At 48.3% G+C, this 18,877-nt stretch overlaps 1 protein-coding gene across 2 annotated transcripts in view; it reads left to right on the top strand.

Moving 5' to 3' along the window:
- The first annotated feature begins 7 nt into the window (after positions 1-7).
- Positions 8-18,877, top strand: part of Xylt1 (xylosyltransferase 1) — a 286,991-nt gene continuing 268,121 nt past the window's right edge. The window contains exon 1 of one of the 2 annotated variants that reach the window (XM_052200661.1): positions 8-751. In XM_052200661.1, coding sequence (XP_052056621.1) covers positions 401-751 — 351 coding nt within the window. In that variant the 5' untranslated portion in view covers positions 8-400. The remainder of the gene's footprint in view (positions 752-18,877) is intronic. The other variant, XM_052200654.1, reaches the window with a different exon arrangement.

Genomic DNA, 18,877 nt, shown 5'->3' with positions numbered 1-18,877 from the left:
AGCCCAGGCACCCCTATCGCCCGCCCTAGAACCCTGGGGGGTTGGGTTGGGGACCCAGGCCCAGGGAAAAGGGAATCGCGTGGGGCCAGCTCCCTCCCTGAGCTGTGTCCCCGCGCGCGCGCGCCGCGCCCCCTCCGCGGCCTCCCCGCGCCCGCCTCCCTCCTTCCCCTCCTCCTGGTGACGTCCGGGTCCCTGCCCGTCTGAAAACTCCGCGCCGCGGCGGTGGAGGCGGCGGCGGCGGCAGAGGAGGAAAGGGAGGAGGAGGTGGTGGAGGAGAGGAGCAGGAGGAGGAGCAGCGGCGAGCCCGGGCGACGTCGGCGGGGCCCGAGCGCGGAGCCCCCGGGATAGAGCGCGCACCGGGGTGTCCCGGCACCCCGCTCGCCCCGGGCCGCCGCGGAAGATGGTGGCGGCGCCGTGCGCCCGGAGGCTGGCGCGGCGCTCGCACTCGGCGCTGCTGGCGGCGCTCATGGTGCTGCTGCTGCAGACGCTGGTGGTGTGGAATTTCAGCAGCCTGGACTCCGGGGCTGGAGAGCAGCGGCGCGCGGGGGCAGCGGCGGGAGCAGCCGAGCAGCAGCAGCAGCAGCAGCCCGCGGCCCCGCGCCGGGAGCGCAGGGACCTGGCTGCCCATCTGCCCGCAGCCCGCGGAGGAACTGGAGGCCGAGCCGGCGGAGGAGGAGCACGGGGAGGCGGCCCCGGAGGAGCCCGCGCACAGCAGCCTGCCAGCCGCGGGGCACTAGCCTCCCGGGCGAGGGTAAGGTGCCCTTTGGGAAGGGGATCGCGAGCCCCGCGGACAGAGAGACAGATGGGTGACCCTACCCACGCCTCCCATTGGTCTTGGCCACATAAGTCCCGATATCCGAAGGAACTCTGCTGCGCCGTGGCTGCCTCTGGCTGCCTCTGACTGCCCTGGCTGCCCTGGGCAGCTGTAGGGTCGTGCACCGAGCTGCGCTGCTCGGTGCTGAGTCTGAGGACCGCCCCCTTGGGGTCTGGAAAGTGAGCTCCAGAACAGACTCGCTTTCTAGGGGGTCCTGTTCCCTATCACTCTTACTGGGCGTCCTACTTGCTCTCTGGGTGGGGGCGTTGATGCTTCACTCCCTACTCGAGTACGTGCACCGGATCGTGACCGGATCCTCAGCCGCTGCTCAAGGGTAGTTCTCCACGCAGCCTCTTTGGTCTGAGCTGTTTGCTGTGGGATGAGAAGAGACCTGGAATGAGTGTGTCAAGTCCTCTACCATGTCCCTGGTACCTAAACCAACACTGGGTCCTGCATGCCTGATCTGACTTTGGGTCCTGGTTTCCCCTCTGGGAATCCACTTCTCCTTTCTCCGCCGTCCCCAGTTCCCACCTTCCTGAGTCCCTAACCTTGCCATTTCTTGCCCTCCCTGACTTCATGTCCTCCAGGATTTGCAGCTTCAGGGTACTGCCCCTTGGTCCCAGCTGGCTTGTCTCTGACATGACATAGGTGGCCGGTTGCACTTACTGTCTGGCCACACTGTCACCACACCTCCCAGTGTTGCTTTGCTATTCTTGGATGTGGATAGTCAGGTCTCTGAAACTGTCTTCCACAGTTCTACTAGTACCATCTAATTGGCTAGGTGGGACACCGGCTTTTCTTCCTCCCCTGTCCCCAATTTCTTTCCGGCATCTGTTTCACCTTTTTTTCTGAGCTAGGAGGGCAGGAGATCTGAATCCCTAACTACTGTACAGGTCTCTGCTCTACATGGGAATGAGTGTCTGTCTGTCTTTGGGCTGGTGTGATATGCCATGTGATTCTCTGTCCATCATCCCAGTTCTCTGCAGAGAACTGCCCAGCATCTGAAGGACAGTAGCTACCAGGGGAGCGAGCGTTTCTAGGATCTGTAGAGAGGGAACAGTCCTTGTTATTGCTTGTCACTCCGGCGGCAGCCCATGCTGCAGACTGCCTAGACACAGCTGTGTCCGAATTACCTTCTGATGTGCTTAAGTTCTTCGGGATTGTCTTGACCCTTGTTGCCTGAGTGCAACTCTTTGTGTCTGTGGGCTGAAGCCAAGTCTCAGAACTTGATCTGACAGAGCATTTGGCTGCTCTGTAACTGTCAGGGAGAAGTCTCACCGTCACCTGTGGTGATGCTTGTGGATAAGAACCTGATCATTCTTAATGTCCCCAAGTCCCTTTTTACAGACAAGGGACTCAGACACTCACTGCATATGAACTCCTGGAGTTGATCATGTGTTCCAACTGAAAAAAAAAACCAAAAACATGTTCTTTTTTGAAATTGGAGACCTACTGGGAGGTGGGAGGGACGAAGCATGTAGTGCTGGCTCAGTGTGGAGACAGGCAGGGTGGGGAGGGGACCATAGGACTCGCTGTACCTTTTGCAAACGGGGTTCAGGACGTGCTTTCAGGGAACATAGACCACCTGTTGAGATTAGATTATAAAGAAAAAAGCAGTTGGTTTCTTTCCTTCCCCACTGATGTTCTGAGCAGCGACGCATAACCCTTCCATGTGTTTGCCTAGGAGTAATCTCTCACGCCCTAGCCCAGTCACAACGGGTTTGGAATCTGAAGGGTGGGTGCCACTTCCCCTTTAAAATGTGTTTTTAGATTCCTCAGTCCTAGCGGCAGAGCTTGTCTGCAAGTTTGCTTTTATCTGTGGGTTTGGGTATATCCTCCCACCATCGTCCTCCAATGTCTCCATTTCTTATCTTCCCATGTAGGCATATATACATTTTGTTGTTGTTTTTCTTTCTTTTTCACTTTCCCATTCCTGATGGTTCTCAACTGTCCGGTCTTGCTGCTCCTGGACTTTCTGTCATATGCACGTCACTCTCTTCCTCCTTTCTCACATCCATCCCCAGGAGCTGCAGTGTGTGCAGGATGGCTAGAGCTAGGGGTCTGTTTGTCCTCCTCAAGGTGTGCCCACCCCAACCCCTGCCCTTTTGTGGAGCTCAAGGAGACCAGAAGGGGGCAGGCTGTTCCCAAAGTCCATCAGAACTGGAGCTTGGGATACAGGCGGAGAGAGCCACAGAAGGCTAACAACCACAGAGGCCCCTGCAACATGCCACTCATTTCTGGACCCTGCCTGGGCTGACTGCATGCATGATGCTGCATAGGGATTCAGGGTGGCATTCAGAAGTGTCACACACACACATACACACTGCACATGCATGCATGTGCAACACACACACACACACACACATACTGTGATTTTTCCAGATGGCTTCTGTAAATACCGTAGAAGCGTATGCCAGGACAATGATGTTAGTCTCTGTGCTCTGCTTTGTGGCAGGCTGGAGTAGGGTAGGGTGAACAGTCATGGCTTCGGTGGGTGCGTGGCAGAGGGCGTCGAGCAGCTGTTATGGCTAGGGTATTTCCAAATCCAGACCTATCTGCTTCTCCTGGCTGCTTTCCCCTCTCCCAACTTATGAACTGTGAGCCTTTTATTTTCGAAGAGCAGCATCTTGGTACAGAGATTGTACCTGTGGCTGGGCCTTGGAGACACATAAGAGATCAGGTTTGTACACAGGTCAGAGGGTGTGCACAGGATGGTGATGAGATGGGCACCCCTGCAAAGGTTTGCTGGTGCCCCCTTTTCCTCTCAGTCTCTCTGAGCTTTTATGTGTTAGCTTGATGCAAATTGCAGCTGAGTTCAGTAGGTAGCGCGGTGTTTTCTCTGGGCCTCGGTAAGAAAGGAACTTTACTATAGTGGAAGTATAAAACAGAGAGCACTGAGCTTCCAATGAGGGGGATCAGTGGGGGGTGAGGGGCCTGTCAGAAAGACCAGCCAGCAGAAGTTCCTTAATAGACTCAGGAGGAAATGAAAGCTGTGGATGTCATACCTATATTTTCTTTTCTCTTGCTAATGTCCCTATAGTCCCAGCGTTTGTCACTTGTGTCCTGAGATACACTGTCACTCAAGGTACTTAGTACGTTTCCTTTAAGAAAGCTAAATTTTCAGTGTCCTTGCTTGCTGCACATTTACAGTAAAATGCCATTTTTCTTTTATCTGACCTGACCCCTTTGAAATGCTGATTTTTTTTTTCCAGCAGAGATCCCTCATTCCTCACATTACTCAGATAACTCCGGACTCTTTCAGACATTAGCAGTGACTTTGGAAGAGGGTTCCAGCAGCGTTGGAGGCAAAGCTTTTCTTTCAATCCAAATGTTTGCAGAGAGAACAGAGAGTGTTTGATGGCTGATTTGTTTCCTCCACACTATCAGTGAACACAGGCTTGTGCATCCTCCAGCAATACTTATCTCGCTGCAGATACAGTGCCGTCCACTTGACCACACACTGGAAATGCTAAATAAAATAGATAAGTAGCAGTCATTTAGTTTAATAATAAGATAATAAATACAGGCTAGATATCCATTATCTGAAATACTTTGAAGGAGTGTTTCAAAAATTGGATTGTGAAAGATACTTTGGAATATTAGCATGTAAATAATAGGATGGGACCCAAGATTAAACCACACAAAATAAACAAAATTATTATTCTCTCTCTCTCTCTCTCTCTCTCTCTCTCTCTCTCTCTCTCCTTTCTTTCTCTCTCTCTTATTTCTTTCTTTTGATCCTCCTGTTTCTCCGCCTCTTGGTCCTTCTTTTTCTTGTCTTGATGACTTGTCTAGCTCATGGTCATGTCAAAACCATGCCCCTCCTGAGACTACAGCTATGCGCAGCCACACCTGGCTCGCACAGTTCATTTGTATGCTATCTGTATCTTATATACATGGCCTAACGGTAATTTTGTACATGATTTGTGCCTGCATTTTAAGTGTGACCTGTCATATGAAGCAGGCTTAGATTTTTCCACTCATCATGCCATGGTTATGCTTGGGAAATTTGCGTTTCAGAGCATTTAAGAAGTAGGAGATTTCACGGGTATATATGCGCGTATGTAGTCACTTTCCTATTCTCTCTAGGCCATCAGCTCATTAAAGAAAATCCCTTAAAAGGTTGGGTAGTAAAATGCTTGCTAATCTTTAAACAGGAGGCCAACTGAAGCTTAAAGTCTGTATTTTCTGGGAATTATTTAACTTTGATTCATGTCCTTAATAGGAAAATAATAATGATTTGAGTTAGCATAGAAAGTTGATATTAGCATGTGTGTGTGTGTGTGTGTATGAGTGTATATACATGTGTCATGTGGGCATGTGGATATGTGCATCTAGATATATGTGTACATATGTGTGCATGTGTAGAGGCCAACGATCAATGTTCAGAAGCCTCCTCTATCACTGTCAAGCTTAATTTTTGAAACAAGGAGTCTCGCTGAGCCTGAAGCTCACCGATTCTACCAGGCTGGCTCACCCCTGAGCTCCAGGATCTTCTATTCCCACTCCAGTGCTGGGATTATAGACATGCCACCGTGCTTGGCTGGGTGCTAGAGAGCCCTCAGTCCTCTTGTTTGTATTGTAAGCACTTTACAAACTGAGTCACCTCCCAGGCCCGCATCTCTTCCTTCTTTTTTTTATCCTTTTCAAGATGGATCTGAGTATTGTGTCTGCATTTACATCTGCACAACAGAAGGGGGCATCAGACCACATGAATCTATAGTTATAGTGAATTTTGAGCTGCACATGGGTGCTGGGAATTGAGCTTAGGACTTCAGGGAGAACAGCCAGTATGTTTAACTGCTGAGCCATCTGTCCAGCCCATCTCTTCATTTCTAATGACTGTCTGCCACCACAAAGGCTTTAGGGAAAGTGAAGTGATGGCATAACCAATACTGCCTGTGACAAAAAACAATTTAAAGAGACAGAAGACAAGTGAAGTCTCTCACTGTAGCTGAAGCGCATTGATTCTACCAGGCTGGCACACTAGTGAACTCCAAAACTCTGTCTCTCACCACCTCCTCAGTGCTGGGATTACAGACGTGTCCCATCACGCCTGGAGCATGTGATAGGTCCAACACAAATTTAATAGTCTATAGGATAGCCTGTGATGTACAGAGGGTCAGATCCCAGCTTTGTACCTTTTTTCCTCTCCATGGCCTGGGCAGGTCTCTCTCTGCTTCTCTGAAACTTGGAGCCATCTCTGTGGTGTGAGGAGGCTGACTGATTTGTGAGAACTGGTTTACTCCGGCCACAGACTGATGCCCCAGTGTCAGCTGCTCTCTGTAGGAAAGCCTAGAGTGTTTGGAATAAACATTTGCTTTTGCAAAGTTACTCGATTACAATAGCTTTAGAGTGAAATTCTGCAGTAGAATGCTTGAGGATTTTTTGGTGTGGGCCAGCCTCGGAACAGGACAGAATGAGGCGGAGAAGAGTGATACTCATTTAGCGTTAGCTGTATGCCTGTATGCCTGTATGCCTGACATTATTTTGATGTTTTGCATCCATGAAACTTATTCCACTGAATTCCCACCCAAGATGTATATGTGTGTATATGAGTGTGTGTGTGTGTGTGTGTGTGTGTATGAATGTGTGTGTACATGTGCATATAGGATTGCCTGCCTGCCTGCCTGTCTGTCTCTGCATCTCTCTATTCATCTGTTTACACCTCCATTCCAGGAAGCAAGATGTTCTGTTATACATTTCATACAAAGTTGGAACCAAGGGTACCCAACTAGGAATTGTTGGTCTTGTGATGACTAGTTGCAGTTCAGGTCAGACATAAAAAAGAGTTCAACAGATACCATCACCCCGTGTCACTGGACCCTCCCAGCACTGTGGGATGAGGCTGCTGCTGTGCTCATATAGAGAAGAAACTGGGAAGCAATCCCAGACTGCTTCTTGCCCAGTGCTGCCCAGAGTTCTGAGCTCCTCATCTGTACAGCTTTTCAAAACCCACTCACGCGGCCATATGCTTCTCCGAAAGTCACTGCTCCATTTTAACAGATTCCAAAAAGTGTGCAGACTCTTAAGAAGAACCAGATCCCCGAAGAACAGCATGAGCAGCACAGTTGTAAGCCGCAGAGCTGAGCTCTGAAGCCAGGCATCCCACACTCCCAATGGTCTACATTCTCTGATGTCTAAGGCCTTGCAGAGGTCGACTTCTGACCTTAGCATCCCATAACTCCACGGATCCCAACAAAACGGCAAACCCCAAAGGCAAGATTTTGTTTTAGTGTCTTTAGAGTCCAACAAGGTGCTTTGATATACCCACACAGAAAAACAAAACAAAACCAATTAAAGTAACGAGTACGACAACAACAACAAAAGGTCTCTGTAATCCAACAAATGAACATATCCCTTATACCATGTGTCTACCCCTTGATTGGGTGAGGAGCGCACCAAAAACTACTCGTTCAACAGAATTTGATGAACTACAGTACGCCACAATGTGACGCTCATTCCTCCGGCCCCATGCTGGGTACGTAGACCTGCTCATCCTGCTTTCTATGTTGTTACTTTGCTCTGCATTCCATTTGAAGACAGGATTTTATGGCTCCAGAAAAGGAAGAGAGAAGTGTGGCCTCTAGTGAAGCTCACTACAGAGTAACAGACCTGAGTCTTGCCAGAAAAGGAGTCCTGAATTCAGGACGAGGCACAAGAGACAGGGGGATGTTGTGTAAGGTTTCCAGACCGGTGGAAAATGTCCCTACCACTGTTCCTGCCACTCCACTCTCCAGTTCAACTGCCTAACTGTTATCTCTGGAGGATCCCAGGGCCTGGGCCATTGCAGCAAGAGTTATCTCTGTGAACATGCAGTCCATGTAGGTACTTCCTTCCTCTTGCAACAGGCATTACTTACTTACTTGCCTGTGGAAACCCCTTGGGCTGTTCCTCTGTGATCCTTATGGCTAGCTCCTCATTCCATTATCAACCAAAGAGTTACAAAGAGGTAGGAGGCATGGCAGGGGGAGGCGGGTGGGTGTCACTGTACCATTAGGGAGGAAGACTGACGTCAATCAGTACCAGAATCTAGAAGCACAGACCCCTGACCAGATGGGGAAAGATGGGAACTCGTTCTCAATTAATTCTTTTGAGAGTGTTTGCTCATCCACCTAGGCCTCTTGAAGGCAATGAAGTAGATTTGTTCCTGCTGAAATCTGGCTTGCCCCCCAGTCAGGTAACCCTGTCTTTTCTGGGCTAATGTGTCCAGGATGCTAATGAAGTAGGCTGCTAAGATACATTTGTGTCTACTTGGGGGTGTCTACCTGTGAACCTGGGCTGTAAAGTCAACGTTGATGTAATGATTCCCTACCCAAGACAGGCTCACGTGGCAACTGTGATAAGGACAGTGCCAAGTAGGGGGCCAAGTGTTCTTGACTACTTATCTTGTATCAGATAACTGTGGATTGACTAGACAGTCTTACTGAACCCTTTACACCAGCCTACAAGTGAAGGCTGGTGTCTCCTCTCTGTTTTCGTTGCTTACAAATAATGACCATGTGCAATGAATTGGGTGAAAGTTAAATTTCTGAGAAGAGTCCAAACTAGTTGTTGAAGGGTGGTGACTATAAAGACTGAGGCACTGCCTAGTTCACTGTTGTAAATCTTTTGTCTTTAGCTCAGTTTTATCCCATTTATTCATGTATATTTACATACATCTATTCACCTATCCATTCACCCATTTGTCAGCCCATCCACTGATCATCCATGTATCCATGAATGAACAAATGAATGAATGAATGAATGAATGAATGAAGAGGAGTGTAGCAGGCAAGGGAGGGTTAGAATCACAATCACAAGCAGCCTGCCAGCTGAACATTCTTCTCTGCTAGCCTTGGATGAGAGATGACCTCTTGCATACAAGAGAAAGGTATTCTCTGGGAAAATGGGAGTGACAATTAGTGTCATCAAGGGACTCAAAAGCTTTCCAGTCTCTTGCCATTTCAGAACTTCCTGAACAAAGGGCTGATCTGTTCCACTCATGAAGTCTAATTTCTTCATCCTGTAGCTGAAAGGTTGAACCTATAGAATAGTAAGTATGGTCAGCCAGTTGCAGCCCAAGAGGCAGATTCTGTGCCATTTGTGATATAGGCCAGGCTATGGCATTGTCTTTACTTTTTGGGGGCTCAGTTTTCTTGTCTGAAATTCTGTGGCCTCATGGACCTTGTTAATGAAAAGTAACTCTGGCCCATCGTCAACATCTGTTCTGCCTTCATACATGCATCCATACATCTGTGTATAATCATTCTATCATTCATCCATTTATCCATCTACCCTCCCATCCATCCACCCATCTACCCATCCATCTATCCACCCATCCATCCATTTATCTATCTACCCACCCATCCATTCATCCACCTACTTATCCATCTACCCATCCATCCATCCATCCACCCACCCACCCACCCAGCCAGTCAGCCACCCACCTATCTATCCACCCACCCACCCACCCATCCAACCATTCATCCACCCACCCACCCACCCACCCACCCACCCAATGATTTATCCACCTACCCACCCATTGATTTATTCACCCACCCACCCATCCATTTATCCATCTACCAACCCACCCACCTACCCATCCTTCCATCCATCCATTGACCCATACACCCACCCACCCTTCCACCCATTCACCCACCTACCCACCTATCCACCTACCCATCCATCCATCTATCCATCCATTCATCCATCCATCCATCCTCCATTTACAATCCATGCAGTTAAGCACACATATATGTATTTTTCTATTTTTCTATCTATCCACATCAATTCATCTACATATACATGAATGATCCATCCTTTACCCTTTGGTCTGTTCTTGCATCCAACCATCCGTTCATGGGATTGCAAATCGACCCATATATTAAGTGCCATAAGGCTGTGTGGACTAATGTAATTCTTTTAAATGTCACAAGGGATGGCAGCATGTGTCACATTTTGTTTGTTATGAATGGCCACATTGGAAATGGTCATACCCTCAACCCTTCAATTGTTAGATCCCTCTCCAAAGATAAAAACTCTTTTACTAATCTTGTTTGCCACCCGTGTGCTAGAAATTTTTGATCATTGCGGACAGCTGAGAGTGTCCACATGTCGGTCATGACTGCAACTGTTTTCGAGTACCCTCTGCATGATGGAAGGAGTGGAGTACCAGAGTACACAAATTCTCTCAAACACCAGGTCACTCAGAAGATGAGCCTCACAGATAAAAATGGAACCCTGCATTCTGCAGTTTGGTGAAGTTTGCACTTTGCAGCAGCAGGATAGCTAGACTCCCTGCCCTGTCCCACCCCCACCCCCCACTCATGTGTTCCTCATGTCCTCACACTGCCGGGGTGGGCACTGCAAAGTTGGGTGTCGGTGAAGAAAAAGGCAAGTGGACCAGTAGACCATTCTGGGTCCCCTTGGCTTGGGGCCCAGCTTTATCCAAGTGTTGACTTTCACCTCTGAGTCTTTCTGGCGCTTCCTCTGATGATGGGTGCAAACCCAACTCCCTCTTTGGGTCACACAGTGATCAAATCTGGTAAAGGGAGGAGCAAGTGTTGGGGCACTCAGAACGCCCCGTAGAGATGGGTGCTAGGGCTCCTCTCTCAGAGCAGGATCCAGGGAGCTTCTCATCCATGCCCCCTGGTGATTAGGCAACTGAATGAATGCATGCATGAATGAAACTCACTAGAGGATGTGTGCATTCACTAGCTAGCCACATCAATTCATTGCCTGAGTGCCTGCTGTGAAGCAGGCACTATGCAAACTGTGGGACCCACATCTGCTGGCCCTGGTTAGGACACAGGAGGAAGCACAAGAAGAGTAATCACAAAGGAATAAAATCTGAGTTACCGAAGAGTGAAGGCAATGCTTAGGGTATTGGGGAGAGAGCGATGTGTGTCTGGAGGCGGGCGGAGTTTGGGGGGAGCAGTTGTGTTCCGCTCCCTTTTGGTGTATATTTCACTAACTTCCTGGTGAGAATATATTTTGGAAGGATGCTTTTTGCTAGAGGAGTTCCAAACTGTCTGCAGGAGTCCCAGCTAAGCTGCAGACACCAGTGTCAATTCACCAGGGCTTTCAGGAGGTGTGGCAGCTCTCATTCAGAAGTTCGAGGGCTGGAAATGCAGCTGAGCTGCCCAAGATCCTGACTTCCATTCCTCACATAGAAAAAAGGAAAAAATAAATAAACCTGTGACAGCTGTGTACAAAGGGCTGTATCAGGTCACGTCTGTGTGAAAGTTTCACAGTTCTTAGATTTTTTTTTATTCATTTAACTGCTCCGTGTTCTTACCTCTTCTTTCCTCTCCCTTCTCCTTTCTCTGTGTACAGTCTAATAAATGTTCACAAACTGAGCACGCCCGAGACTCCCACACTCAGACCAAGAAACAGCACCTGTGACTTTGCTGGTGTATCCCTTCCCTGCTTCTTGGGTGGCACATTTAAAAATACTAATAATAGCTTTGTGGGTTTTTTTTTTAAAATGCATATTAGGGAAATATATACATGTGAAATGTCAGCCTCAATGCTCTTGTGACCTTACTTGTAAATAGCATGGTGGCAAGAAAGTAGTAAGAAATTATCTACCAGTCTATAAACGTTATAGTGCCAAACCCAATTTTAACTGGGTCCCAACTGAGTTTGCTGAAAGACTGTCAGGAAGTATCACATTCTGTAAACGTCCATTAACCTGTTTGAAGACAGTAAGCTCTTCTGATGCTGGCTGTGCTAAAGCTGTGGCGACGGCTCAGTCTGTAAAGTGCTTACCTTCACAAGCATAGGGACCTGAATTTGATCCACAGGAACCCGCCTTAAAAAACAAAACAAGCAAAACCAAATCAAAACCAAACTAAAACCAAAAACAGAAACAATGCCCCCCGCCCCCAAAACCCAAACAGATACAGTGTGTTGGGAAGGCAGAGACAGTTGAATCCCTGGGGGTTCACTGGCTAGCCAGTCTAATAGGTGAGCTCAGGCCGGTGAAAGACTGTTTCAAATGTCATGATGTCCGAGGAATACCTGGAGTTGCCCTCTTCTGAAAACACCTATCCCCATGTACATAAATACACAGGTGAGAGAGAGAGGAGAGAGAGGAGAGAGAGAGAGAGAGAGAGAGAGAGAGAGAGAGAGAGAGAGAGAGAGAGAGAGAGAGAGAAAGAGAGAGAGAGAGAGAGAAGAGAGAGAGAGAGAGAGAGAGGGAAGAGAGAGAGAGAGAGAGAGAGAGAGAGAGAGAGAGAGAGAAATACATAGCTGTGTTGTTCTGTTCTGAAGTCCCAGTGGAAAAGGCTTAAGGCCAACACTGGGAGGGCCACGCTCTGGCCCCGCCTGTCGGAAGGGAGTAAACTGGGCTTTCATGGCTCTGTTGCTTCTGTACAGAATCCCATCGGGACTCCCAGGTTTGTCCTCCTTGATTTAGTTCCCAGGCCTTCCTGGGAGCCTCTGGGATTCATGCCTCCTGTTGAATCCTAGTCCTCTGTTTGGTCCACTCCATATTGGACATGAAATTAGCTGTGATGAACAAGTCCCCAGACAGATTGGTAAACGACCGCATTAACTTAACCCAGAGCCAAGACAGCAACTCAGAGTCCAGGGTAACAGAACCACCTCGCAGATGTCAGCTGCAACTCTAAAGGGCAATGGGGTCACCTAACCATCTCCCGGGGAGTGGGGTGGGGAGGGAGGAAAGCCCACGGACAGCAAGATCATTTCACAACGGCTCAGCCCTCAGCCACACCAGCGTTCATAGAATAAGCAATGGCTTTTGTAATGGAGAGCTCTGTGTACATTATTTAAGGACAGTATTAAAATCCACTTAGATGATCAAGAAATATGATGGTTACCTCATTAAGTACCCTTTCTTCAGGGATGTGAAAGATACTTTTTCTGTCCTCATCTTTACTGGTGAAATAGGGGTTTATTAATTAGAGATGTAATGAGAAATCCTTTTGTTGTTGTTGTTTTGTTTTGTTTCCCTTTGCCAGACTTTTTTAGCTGTCTTCTGTTCGTTGGTTGGTTGGTTGGTTTTTTATTTTTTCATGAAGGACCAGGCTTTGCAGATGTTCAGTATGAAATAAAAGCCTATTCATTGCCTCTCATTCATGCTGCCTTTTATCTCTGGCTGGGAAGAGACAGCTGGTGTCAGAGACACAGAGAGCCCCTTCGGCTCACAGGTGACTTGACCTCGGGGCTAATGTGAGCCAGCCCCTGGACTAGGTCTCTCCGAGCATCTCACTTGTTAAGAAGGCAAAGAGAGGACATTTTGAGGAGGGTGGGGACCACGCAAGAAGCAGGTTCAGCAACCACCAAGTGATTTATTTGCAGGTGGGCCTGGCTTCTGTTCCTAGCTTTTCCCCCACCCGGAAGCTGGTGGCAGCTGGAGCTTTTGGAAGGTTCAAAACTGTCAGCTGGCAGAAGGATCTGGAAGAAGCCAGCTGTTTACTGGGGGGTAATTAGGGGGAATGGTGCTCAAACAAAAGTGGACACTGGAAAGTAGTGGGACATCCAGAAGCCAGGAGCAAGCCTGGCCCTCTGTGTGTGTGGGAGGGGGAGACACACAGCACCTCCCATCTCCTGTCTCTCTTCCTTCTTCTCTTCCTCCTTCACGTGAAAGAAGTAGGTAATTTCTAAACATCAAGTTGGTAGCCAAAATCACTGACTTCAAATCCTAATCTCTTCTGGAGTGCCTGCTACTGCTGGACTCAGGCCTGTGTTTCTGGAAAGGTGACAGCTTGGAGGAGGAAGGTGTGACTTTCCTTTCTGCTGGGACTTCCATCTTGCCCTGGGGCCACCCTGCTTATCTGTGTCACTTGAAACCACGGTTGGGTTTTGGGTGAGTCAACTTCCCTTTACTGTGGCGAAATGCCCCATGGAAGGCAGGAAGGCAGGGAGATTGACTGAGGCTCAAGCGTTGGAACAGTTTCTATACCTGGTTTTCCCCCATTGAGCTTGTGATGAGGCAGGAGAGTATGGTAAAGGGAGCCACACACCTCAGGATAGCCTGAAAGCAGAAAGGGGGTTGGCTACTGGTCACCTAGCTTGCTCCAGTGAGGCCCCACCTCCAACAGACTCCACCCCCTTCAGCTGAGCCACTTGGGACCACATCTTCAAGGGATCCTCAGCTTTTGTGGGCCATTTGACAAGATTTGAGTTAACTCTCACAGTATCATGCTAACCATTGCTGTTCCCTGTGAGAGGTCAGTGTGGGCCATGCTAAGCAGAATATCAGGGACTATCACGGTCAGTCATTTACAACAGCCTTATCAAGTGGCTGCTGTGCCAGTTATTTCTCTAGAGAGACTGGGGCCTGGGGAAGATAAAGAATTCCCCTGGGCTGTAAAACAAGCAGCACTGGAACATGACTCAGATAACATGACCTGGGAGCCTGTGTGTCAAGATTCTGGGCTCCATTGAAAGGGGTGTATGTGTTTATGGGGGGTGCACATGTGTTTGTAATGGGGCGTAGGTATAGGCTATGGGCCAATGTTGGGTATATTCTCCTCTCGTTGAATCTAGAGTTCTCTGACTTAGAGTTTGGCTGACCAGGAAGACCCTGGGCTCTGCCTGTCACCCTCTCTCAGGCATGGGATTACATATGTACCCTGACATGCTCAGGTTTTATGTGCCAGGGTCCTCTTTACCAAGATCTCTGGTAGATGATTTTAGCGGAGCCATTCTGCAAAATCCCTCTACTGCGAAGTTGGTCCCACTGTGTAGATGGAACTACTGAGACCCAACACTAAGACAGGATCAAGCTGGGGTGTAAACCAGAATGCGACTTACTGCTGCTAAAGGTGTAATTCACACATTTAGGCCTGGCAGTCCTCTGTGCTGAGAAGCCCTGACCCCTCTTGTCTTCACTCGAGCTAGGCAGGGCAAATGGCAGGCACCCGCCCTCCATCCACAGTGGGCAAGAGAAGTAACATCCACGGTGTAATATTTTGATAAGTTTCTGATTTGTATTAAAATAATAATTACAGCAATTATTACAGACTCAAATTTCAGGGAGACCCAGCTGCTTACAGAGAGAAAAATAATTAGCCACATATTCTCTGGGAATTGCATGGAAGCCAGACCTGGCCCTTTCCCTCCGCGAATGTCCAGAGGAGATTTGGCTGCAGGTTGAAGGCCACGTGTTTTGCCAGCTGCTGTTGTGAGTGGAATGAGTAGCCAAGGCCCACTGTAGGAGCCGCTGGTGACAGAGATGTGTGTCATCCCAGGGAAGCTGGATTTGAATGGTGGCCCTGCCCTTCAGTCTATCAGATGGGTGTCACGTTAGACAAAAACACAATGTCAGCTGGAGGAAAGTAATTCCAACCTGTGTTTTAGTATTAAACAGTCCAAAAGACACTAGCCCCTGCTGGTACCTGGCCACACTGAAGGATGCCTAGCTAATTTAATTTGATTGCTGAGATTCTCTCTATGAAGCTGATTGGACTGTAAGCTGCCTTGATAGTGAAGATGTATTATAGTTCTAACTTTCACTTACTTCTCCCTCCGTGCTGGGCGTGGAACCTGGCACTGGTCCAGGCTCAGCAAGCCCTATACCTCCAAGGTGCCTGCTCATGGTGCTTTAGCTGGACCCAGGATGGTGGCCATTAGAAATAGTGCTACTATGAACATTCTTTAAGAAATTTCTATGTTTGAATTTATTTAGTCTGTGTGTGTTTGAGAAAGAAAGAGAGAGAGGCATGGGGGGGGGGGAGCACACCGGGCTCAGAATACTACTTGCAAGAGTCATCTGCCTTCCTCCACCATGTAAGTCCCCAGGCTGGGACTCAGGGTCATCCGGAATGGCCGTGTGGCTATGCAGCTTTGACTGCTGAGCCATCTCTCCTGCTCTGCCCCGAGCACTTTCATGTGTCTTTGATGATCACACAGGCATTGGTTAAATAAACATCCATGAGCAAAATCAGTGTACTCACTGTTTCACTTTGTTTCCCTTTTCTAAATGGCTGGTTTGGAGATGAGCTTTGACTTTGAAACCTCACCCGTATTCTTTCACACCGAGGAGTGGAGGTTGGTGAGAGGCTCCCAGGCTGAGGCGCCAGCAGGAGGCTCATGTCCATATTTAGTGTTGCAGAACAGAAATCCGTACAACGGAGGTGTATTAGTTGGTTACTGCTCAGTTCCTTTAATGCTGCTGGGAGCACCTGGCATTAACTACTTTGGGAGACGATGCCATCATTTAATTTCTTATGCTGAAGTCATATGGTCCAGATTTTACTCAGCAAAACAAGTCTGGCAGAATTAGGCCCTTTTTTTTTCCCTTTCTTTCTTTCCCATGCCCATCACTTTCTGCTTTGATTGACTTCTCTTTATCCCTAGCTGTTCTGGTGTTCTTGCTGGGAAGCAGATGAGCACAGCCCTGCCTCCGCCATAAGATCTCTAGCCTGCAGTGGCATGTGTCATTTTACATTGAAATGCTGTGCTGAAGTGTCCCTTCAGGGACTGCATATGTTGTGGGCCGCAGAACATTAGAGCTCTGGCCTCCATCTGAGGACCTGGCTTTCTGTGCAGTGTCAGCATTGTTTAGCGGCCCAGGATCTGCCTCGCTTTCTGAGCCCCAGTCACTTTCCATTTACTGTCCCACTTCTGTAGCCACAGCTGCTGACAGGGTTGGGACAAGGATTCCCTTCGATCCATCGTCTTTCAGATTTGCTTGGCGCTGGGTAAATACGATGACTTCATATTCTTTCTGGGTCTTGTTAAAGAGGCCTGTCAGCTCTGTCTTCCAGCCAGCCCTCCCCAGCAGAGTAACATCCTGACTGTTTAAGAAGCCTGGCCTCAGGTCCTGCTGCTTGCAATGAGCAGACTTTACCTGTGTTACAAGACGATATGCTTGCTGGTATTGTTGGGGGGGGGAGGGTAAAATACAGATTTTTGTGCTGGAAGTGCACATGAAATCCTATTTCAGGCACAATCTGTTATGTATGACTCAATGTTGGTCAGTTTCAGTTGAAATTTCTTACATGGGATTAGGACCCTGAATGTGGGTTTCCAAGATATGAAATGCTTTACCCTTCCGTCTGGGTGGCTTTGCTCCCCAACACCAGCTGTACAGTTTATTAAACCTTAGAACTCCTTACGAAGGTGTGTGTGCATGTGTGCATGTGCATATGTGTGTGCGTGCGTGCCTGCGTGCGTGCGTGTGTGTGTGTGTGTGTGTGTGTGTGTGTGTGTGTGTGTAAGAGAGAGAAAGAGGGGGAGAGGGAGAAAACAAACACGATGACACATGTGGAAATCAAAGGACAACTTGCAGCACTTCTGATTTCAGTTCTGGGCATCGAACTCGGGTTGCTAAGCTTGGTGACAAGTACCTACCTGCTGAGCTATCTCTATGACCTCTTCCTTATAAGTCGACTATTCTAAGCAGGACGTGGTGATGCATGCTCGTAATTCTAAAACTTGGGTGGTGGAGGCAGGAGAGTAAGGAGGTCAGGGTCTGCTTCTGCTACAAATGGAATTTGAGGCTAGCTTGGATCATGTAAGACCTTGTCTCAGAAAGCAAAATACAATGCAGAAGAGGCCATGCTCTAGATGTTCTGAGATACCCTCATAAAACTGATAGTTAACTTCATCTCAGAATAAACTAATCTGTTTCAAAAGATGAAATCTTCTGGCCTCATTCACAGAATATCAAGGTATTAGACATTTGTTTCTAGAAGGCAATCAGATAGAAATGCAAACTAAGAAGACATGTCTAGGGCAGGGGATCTGGCTCAGTAGGTGTAGTGCTTGCCTAGCATTCATACAGCCTTGGGTTTTATATCCAGCCCTGCATATGCAGGCACGGTAGCACATGCCTGTAATCCTAGCATTTGAGTGGAAGAAACAAGAGGATGAGAGGTTCAAACTTATTTTTGGATACATAGCTAGTTGGGGGATGTCTTTCCTACTTTTCTATTGCTGTGATTAAACACTATGAACAAGTCAACCTATTAAAGAAAATATTTAATTTGGGTTTATGATTTAAAGGGCCAGAGTCCATGATGGTGGAGCAAAGACCTGGCTATGGGAACAGCTTAGAGCTTGTGCAAATAGGAGGCAGAAAGAGCACCTGGAGTCTTTTGAAACCTCAAAGCCCACCCCCAAGACACACTCCTTCAACAAGGCCACACTTCCCAATCCTTTCCGAACAGTTCCACCGGCTGGAGGTCAAGTATTGAAATATATGATCCTCTGCAGCCATCCTCACTAAAACCATCACAGTCCAACCTGAGTCACATCAGCTCCATCCCCCAAAACAACAAAAGGAACCCTGTCTACATCACTCCCATATCAAGGAAGAAATCATGTAGACCTTTCAGATGAAATGCAGTGGCAATGGGAACAGCTTACATCCCAGCCTGACAGGCTCCTGAGTAGCTAGGATGGTAAGCCTGTGCCACCAGACCCAGCTCTTCTGGGTGTTTGTACTTGAGAGTGGTGTTCTGCCCACCCAGACTGTTACCATCATCCTGGGTTTGACTGCAGCATGGGTGGGAGCTTGCTATGCCGGTATCCTGTCTTCCCATGATGGAAGAGGGAAAAGTAAGCTGGTTGTACAGAGGCCAGGACCTCCGGAGCTAGACCTTGTTCTGTTTCTCTGGGTTTGGTTGCTGCCTGTTTGTTTCTGTAGTAGATGGATGATCTTGGTCTCTCGAGCCCTGAAGAGTCTTGACCCTCATGGTGTGCTATACCCTCTTTACATATGTCTGCCCTCCTGTATCCAACAGAGAGTGTTCCTGGGGTTCGTGTCACTGTGTGTTATGGTTGATCCAATGTCTGTGCTCGGAAAAAGGACTCCCTTTCCAGGTCTCCCTCTGTCTGGGCATAAACTCAAAGTCTCCAGCCTTTTATTAGGTCTCTGTGTCCATCACAGTTGGCCTTAGGCCTCTTAACACCATCGGTGCATCCCAGTGCTGGGATAGTAACAAATAGTGCTCAGAAAATGCTTTTATTTCCTTCGAAGCTTTAAGGAAGCAAGAATTATGCAGCCCTGCTTCTAAGGGCTCAAGGTGTAGCTCCAGGGTGGAACACTTACTTGTCCAGCAAGTGTAATGCCATGGCTTCCAATGCCATCAAAAGTGTGTGTGTGTG

Source organism: Apodemus sylvaticus, chromosome 1 (assembly GCF_947179515.1).
Source record: "Apodemus sylvaticus chromosome 1, mApoSyl1.1, whole genome shotgun sequence".
NCBI lineage: Eukaryota > Metazoa > Chordata > Mammalia > Rodentia > Muridae > Apodemus > Apodemus sylvaticus.
This window is presented reverse-complemented; position numbering and strand designations above follow the sequence as displayed.